General features: G+C 41.0%; 1 protein-coding gene across 3 annotated transcripts in view; it reads right to left on the minus strand.

Annotated features, from left to right (window-relative positions):
• Window positions 1-7,788, minus strand: part of SPG11 (spastic paraplegia 11 (autosomal recessive)) — a 105,697-nt gene that overhangs the window by 68,988 nt on the left and 28,921 nt on the right. For all 3 annotated transcript variants that reach the window (XM_011941181.1, XM_011941182.1, XM_011941180.1), the window contains exons 8-10: window positions 5,790-5,922; window positions 1,561-1,716; window positions 1,002-1,177 (exon numbers count right to left, since the gene is read on the minus strand). In XM_011941181.1, coding sequence (XP_011796571.1) covers window positions 1,002-1,177; window positions 1,561-1,716; window positions 5,790-5,922 — 465 coding nt within the window. The remainder of the gene's footprint in view (window positions 1-1,001; window positions 1,178-1,560; window positions 1,717-5,789; window positions 5,923-7,788) is intronic.

Genomic DNA, 7,788 nt, shown 5'->3' on the forward strand with positions numbered 1-7,788 from the left:
CACCTCCCAGGTTCAAGCAATTCTCCTGCTTCAGCCTCCCAAGTATCTGGGACTACAGGTGCCTGCCACCACGCTTGGCTAATTTTTTTATATTTTTAGTAGAGACGGTGTTTCACCATTTGGTCAGGCTTGTCTCGAACTCCTGACCTGGTGATCTGCTGGCCTCAGCCTCCCGAAGTGCTGGGATTATAGGCGTGAGCCACTGTGCCTGGATCATTTCTTCCTTTTTAAGGTTACAGAATGAATAAGAGATACAGAAAATGCAGTCACACCAGGTACTTTAATCCCTCCACCCCAAAAACAGCAATCTTAACAACCTAGAAGCATCTCAATCTTATCACTTTAATTCCCTATTGATTATGATCATCTGTGTTAAGCTGTTTTAGCATTTGTTTTTAAAATACCAATACCCTCCAGTGGGTAAAGGAATTCTTCCAGTCCCTAAGTCATATAGATGGTAGTAAATTTTAGTTGTATTATTATAACTTTTACTGTGGAGGAAAAAAAGGCAAACGGAAACAAATTTAACTGGCAAAATGTCTTAAACAGAATTTCAGATAGGACTAAAATTAAGTATACCTCTAAGTAATAATGTCATAAAATAAAAATTTCCAAAGATCTAATCAGCAGCAGCAATTCAATTTATCCAGAGGTCAGGCAGAATGCATGAGTCCAAAGCGCCAGGCTTGAGTCAATGAGGGAGTATTGCTAAGGAAGTGCCACTTCACATGGGTTTAGAGTTGGGTGTTTGTTACTGAACCCAAGTAGGCAGATCTAGCATTAAAAGGGAGCCTACTCATATTATTAAATAATATGGAATTAAATAAACAGAGCTTGTAGACATGAATTTGAAGTCATAATCAGAAATCCCAAAACCGATAAAACCTAAACCCTTTGCCAAACATTCTGAATCACAAATGTATAGAGTCTGAATTGCTATTTCCATTGTTTTCTCAGATCTTCTGAATCTAACAAAAGAAGTGATATTTACTCGTACTTGCCTCAAAGCTGAGTTTCTTCCATATATTGCTCTCCTTTACTGTGGGGACATTTTCATGTACATCATATTCATCTACAGCATCTGTTAGCTTCCAAGGAAACTTTATCATGAAGGTTCGAAGTTCATTAATGTAGCTAGTCAAAATGTTCACTCCTTTTTGCAGATGTTCATCTAGTTCTATGGAAAATACCAATGTGCCAATTTGTATGTGTGTGTGTATAAATATAAACCATGAGCTGTTATAAAGAATTCTAAAGAAAGTCAAAATTCAAACTTGGTATTTTCAAATTTCAAACAATATGTTTGAGGATCTTCCTGTTTACAAGTAGCTCTGTATTTTAATATAACCCTTTCCTTTTCTTGTTCTTCATGATTAGTCCTGGGTCCTTCTACCAACTTTCTCAGTATCAAAACCCATTTCACTTACTCAATTACACACTGCCCTTACCCAAATGTAGTAAATGGCATGCCACCTGTTTATGCTGTGTCACCCAATAGCAGCACTTGTATCTGTTCTGACACAGGAACAGAATTGCCCCCTTCCTAGCTGCTATTCTTACCTTCAGTGTGAATAAAAAGCTCCTTTATTTGGTTGTTAAGGAAAGACAGTGTAAGATTAAGCAATTGTTCTGAAAAGTGTTTGCTTTGGGGTTCAGAATAACTTTCTCTAATTGCTGAGCAAAGTAAATCCAATGCTGGCATCAGCTCTTCCACATCTGAGAAAGAACCAAAGAAATTAACATGAAGAACACCAGGATTCTCACAATAAAATTAACATATCAAAAAAATCATGTTACAATATTTTTAAACATAAAACAAGGACCAACGTCTTATTTTCAAAAAGCTCACAAAACTTTTATGCAGGCTTATTACCTGCAAAATTTAATGATTTTAATTATTAATAGTTATCATTTACTGGTATCACTGCTAACTACCCTTTTGCTGACCACCTACATCTTAAGTACTGTACTTGTTGTTTTATAAATGCTATCTCATTTATTCCTTTCAATAACTTAAGAGGTAGGTGTGTATTATATTCTCTTTCCATAGATTAAAAAAAACTGAGGTTCAGAGACTTGCCCAAGCTAATTTAGAAAGTAAGTGGCAGGGCCAGGCACGGTGGCTCACGCCTGTAATCCCAACACTTTGGCAGGCCAAGGCAAGCGGATCCCTTAAGCTCAGGAGTTCGAGACCAGCCTGGCTAACATGGTGAAACCCTGCCTCTACTAAAAATACAAAAATTAGCCAGGCATGCTAGTGGGCGCCTGTAATCCCAGCTACTCAGGAGGCTGAGGCAGGAGAATTGCTTGAACCTGGGAGGCAGAGGTTGCAGCGAGCGAAGATTGCGCAACCGCACTAAAGCAGCCTGGGCAACAGAGTGAAAAAAGAAAAAGAAAAAGAAAGTAAGTGGCAGGGCCAAAATTTGAATTTAAGCCTGTCTGATCACAAAGCTATTCCGTGCTAAACATTCAAGTGAAAGCAAGAAGTGTGGGCCCCTGGATGTTTTATCTGCAGCTGAAGGCTCTAATTAAGTGATTCCTGTTTGTCTCAGCACTGCTCCCCACTTAGGATTACATCTGTGAGATGTACCAGAATTATGGGAAACAGGTTTTCCCCCTAGGAGAGCAAGTAAGGCTATTCCCAGTGCTTCTCATTCCGGACCCATCTCCACCCTTTAGAGCTGAGCGGTGCAGGTGAGAGTGGAATGAGGTGAAATCACTAACCACCAAAGAACAGAAGTGAATAATGACTCTACAACTGCTGATGGAGCCCTGCTCAACACCAAAAATCAGGCCTTTTTCTATAAATTCAAGCAGTCTTTAAAACATCAGAGCATTAGAAAAGCTGGCAATTCAAGAAAGAGGAGACCAAACTCTGCACTCAAAACAAAATGGAATCTGTGTTTTTGTTTTTTTGAGACGGCATTTCACTCTTGTCCCCCAGGCTGGAGTGCAATGGGGCAATCTCGGCTCACTGCAACCTCCGCCTCCTTACTTCAAGCGATTCTGCCTCAGCCTCCTGAGTAGCTGGGATTACATGCATGCACCACCACACCCGGCTAATTCTTATATTTTTAGTAGAGGTGGGGTTTCACCATGTTCATCAGGCTGGTCTTGAACTCCTGACCTTGTGATCCGCCCATCTCGGCCTCCCAAAGTGCTGGCATCATAGGCGTGAGCCACTGCACCCAGTCTGAGAATATGTTTTTAAAAGAAAATATCTTTCCACCATATATGAGATTTAGGGAGAAAAAAAAGAAAACAATTCATTTTCTCAGTGAAAGCTACTACTACATCAGTGGAAAAAGAGCAGGTTGTCATTTTCTCCATGTAAGTAGACTACAAATTGGTAAAACTTTTGAAGGACAATTTATCAAGGTGTTTAAAAATATAAATTGTGTATACTCTTAAACCTGGAAATTCCAGGTCTAGAATTTAATAATAAATTCTAGTAATATAAGTAAATGATTACATATATGTGAAATTACACACATACAGCATTTTTTACACACTGCTAATAGCAAAGAACTGGAATAAATCTAAATGTCTAACAGGAGTTTGGCTTGGCAAATTATGGTACAGCCCACACAATGAAATTCTGTGTCATCATAATTAGTAAGTATGTATTACTAACAAGAAAGATGTCTATAGTATGAAGTGGGAAAAAACAGATTATAAAACCGTATTTACAGAGTGTCAAAGAACAAAATTACAATAAATTTAGATTAAAGATCTCAACTGGTTTTATTGCAATTCTAGAATGTGGCAACACTTAATTTCATAACATGGAAAAGGTATTCTAGTGAGTTGAGCAGAGGGGTTGGCTTTACAGATAGAAGAGCTGAAGAAAGCAGAAGCAAAGAAAAAACAGCATATTGGTTGTTTCAAAGCTACTTTTTTTGTAAGATGAAGAGAGAGAATAATAGGAAAAATACTGATTATTTAACATGAAGCTACTTCAGGCTTTTTTTCCAATTAAAAATAGAGGCAGAGTCTCACTATGTTGCTCAGGCTGGTCATGAACTCTTGGTCTCAAGTGATTCTCCCGCCTGGGCCTCCTAAAGTGTTGGGATTATAGTCGTGAGCCACTGCACCTAGACTTTTTTTTTTTTTTTTTTTTGAGACAGAGTCTCACTCTGTTATCCAGATTGGAGTGCAATGGCATGATGACGGCTCACTGCAGCCTCAACCTCCCAGGTTCAAGCAATCCTCCTACCTCCCTTTCCTGAGTAGCTGAGACCACACATGCACACCACCACGCCCGGCTAATTTTTAAATTTTTGGTAGAGGTAAGGTTTCACTATATTACCCATGCCAGTCTCAAACTCCTGGGCTCAAGAGATCCTCCTGCTTCAGCCTCTGAAAGTGCTGGGATTACAGGTATAAGCCACTGCACCTGGCCTATGTTACTTCTTTTACATAAAGATTATATCAGAGGGAACTTCATTATCACGCTGATTTAAGATTGAAACTGGACTGTTTGGGATTATTGGCTCTCTCCTAATTTCTCCCAATGTCAGAAGACCACCTTATTTTAAGTTTGATGCTATGGAACTTTAGCATAGTTGACTCCACTCTGATTTCTGTTCTGGTCTGATGGGGCCTAGTACAGCTCACACCAAAACAACGGCCTCCATAATTTTTGTTTAACAAGGGGAAAATATACTTTATTACCCTGTTGTCCTAAGGAGAGAATTGCATGGCTACCTGGTCCAAGAATAAAAATTAGGCTTCCTATTTGTTAAAAAGGAAAGCCAAAATCTCGAAAAGTGTTGGTAACGTGGCAAAAAAGCAGAGAAGTCCGGGTGAATTTTTTTTTTTTTTTTTTTTTGAGACAGTCTTACTTTGCAATCAGGCTGGAGCGCAGTGGCACAATCACAGATCACTGCAGCCTATACCTCCCTCCAGACTCAAGCAATCCTCTGCCTCAGCCTTGCAAGGGGTTGGGACTACAGGATGTGCCATCATGCCCAACTAATTTTTAAACTTTTTTTGTAGAATGGGGTCATGCTATGTTCCCCAGACTGGTTTCAAATTCCTAGACTCAAGCGATCCTCCCACCTTGCCCCCAAAGTGTTAGGATTACAGGGCGAGCCACTGCATCCCGCCAAAAATTCTTACAACATATCCTAATCCACAATTGTCAATACACATCTCAGATGGTTGCAAGGGCAGGCAATTTTCCAAATAAATGTTTTTCTGTCATGTATAAAACTGTCTTGAATTTAAAAGATTGTCTCTTCCATGCATACTAAAAATAGAGTACAGTACAAGATATGAGCAATAAATAGCCCATATAGTATGAGGACATTTATAGAATCAGATAACACTGCCAAATTTCCACATAGTTGTCCAGGCATGGTGGCTCGCACCTGTAATCCCAGCACTTTGGGAGGCAGAGGATTGTTTTGAACCCAGGAGTTTGAGACCAGCCTGGGCAACACAGTGAGACCCCATTCTCTACAAAAAATAGCTGAGTGTGGTGGCATGCACCTGTAGTCCCAGTTACTCAGGAGGCTGAGATGGGAGGATTGCTTGAGCCCAGGAGGTGAGGCTGCAGTGAGCTGTCATTACACCACTGCACTCCAGCCTAGGCAACAGAGTGAGACTGTGTTGCAAAAAAAAAAAAAAAAAAAAGAAGAAGAAGAAAGTTTCCAAAAAGTATATAAAATCCCATGACTAAGTTTTGGCAAGTAAATGAGTCATCAGAAACCACAAGATCATAATTTGAAAATTATTTAAGAAGATCAAATGATAAATACGAATGCAGAAATCTTTATTCCACTTACTTCTTAAATATAAATGGGATGAAAAGTGATCAAACTGATCAGATACAGAAGATTTTGAGGATGGATTAAAAAGATTTTCCTTGCTCTTCAAAAAGAAATTTACTGTGTCCAGCTGACGATTTTCTATCCCGGCCTGAAATGAGGAGGAAAATAAAAATCAGAAAAAAATTACAATAGGGAAAAAAATCAGGATTCAGATTTTTAAACAAACTTTAGAATTTAATGTGGTGAGACTACAGGAGGCAAAAGACTGCATGAGTACCTGGGCTCCAGTGAGGATTTTGACAATGACTGATTATGCAATCTGGGGCAAGACTCCCTAACCTTTTCTTTTCTTTTTTTTTTTTTTTGAGTCAGAGTTTTGCTCTTGTTGCCCAGGCTGGAGTGCAATGGCGTGATCTTGGCTCACTGCAACCTTTCTCTCCTGGGTTCAAGAGATTCTCCTGCCCCAGCCTCCCAAGCAGTTCTGATTACAGGTGCCCGCCACCATGCCCGGCTAGTTTTTGTATTTTTAGTAGAGTCAGGGTTTCCTCATGTTGGCCAGGCTGGTCTCGAACTCCTGACCTCAAATGATCCACCTGCCTTGGCCTCCCAAAGTGCTGGGATTACAGGTACCAGCCACTGCGCCTGGCCCAATTTCTGCTTCAATAGAAACAGGCGGTTATTAGACTACAAAACCTTTCCAGCTCTACCATTTTATAATTTTATAACAATTCAAAACTAAATATTAGGGATTACCCTTACAATTAAGTTATATTCTATTTGAATTAAAATGTTATGGCAGTACAATATAAAGTCGTACTCTTGTCACCCAGGCTGAGGTACAGTGGCATGATCTCAGCTTACTGCAACCTCTGCCTGCCCAGCTTCAGCGATTCTCGAGCCTCAGCCTCCCGAGTAGCTGGGACTATAGGCATGCACCACCACACCCAGCTAATTTGTTGTTGTTGTTGTTGTTGTATTTTTAATAGAGATGGGTTTCACTGTGTTTGGCTAGGCTAGTCTCGAATTCCTGGCCTAGAGTGATCCACACAACTCGGCCTCCGAAATTGCTGGGATTACAGGCATGAGCCACTGCGCCCAGCCAGATTCTCAGTTGTCTTTTTTGAGACAGAGTCTTGCTCTGTCACCCAGGCTAGAGTGCAGTGGTTCAATCTTGGCTCACTGCAATCTCCGCCTCCTGGGTTCAAGTGATCCTCCTGCCTGAGAGTCCCAGGTAGCTGGGATTACAAGTCTGAACCACTACACTCAGCTAATTTTTGTATTTTTAATAGAGGCAGGGTTTCATCATGTGGGCCAGGCTGGTCTCGAACTCCTGACCTCAGGTGATCCTCCCGCCTAGATCTCCCAAAGTGCTGGGATTACAGGTGTGAGCCACTGCACCCAGCCACATTCCATATTTTTAATAAACAAAAATAAAATAAACGTATTTTTTTTCTTTAAAGTATGATAGCCAGGTGTGGTGGCTCATGCCTGTAATTCTAGCACTTTGGGAGGCCGAGGCAGGTGGATCACCTGAGGTCAGGAGTTCAAGACCAGCCTGGCCAACATGGTGAAACCCCGTTTCTGCTGAAAATACAAAAATGAGCCAGGCATGGTGGCAGGTGCCTGTAATCTCAGCTATTCAAAAGCTGGGGCAGGAGAATCGATGGAACCCGGGAGGTGGAGGTTGTGGTCAGCTGAGATCGTGCCACTGCATTCCAGCCTGGGCGGCACAGCAAGACGCTGTCTCAAAAAACAAAAACAAAACAAAAAAGAGCATGTGGCCTGAGAAGCCTAAAATATTTACTGTCTGATCCTTTACAAAGTTGGTGGGGCACGGGGCTCATGCCTGTAATCCCAGCACTTTGGGAGGCTGAGGCAAGAGGATTACTTGAGCCCAGGAATTTGAGAACAGCCTGGGCAACATAGCGAGACCTTGTTTCTAAAAAGGTTTTAGAAAAAAAAAAAAAAATTAGGCCGGGCGCGGTGGCTCAAGCCTGTAATCCCAGCACTTTGG

The sequence above is a fragment of the Colobus angolensis genome, unplaced genomic scaffold (assembly GCF_000951035.1).
Source record: "Colobus angolensis palliatus isolate OR3802 unplaced genomic scaffold, Cang.pa_1.0 Scaffold199, whole genome shotgun sequence".
Lineage (NCBI taxonomy): Eukaryota > Metazoa > Chordata > Mammalia > Primates > Cercopithecidae > Colobus > Colobus angolensis.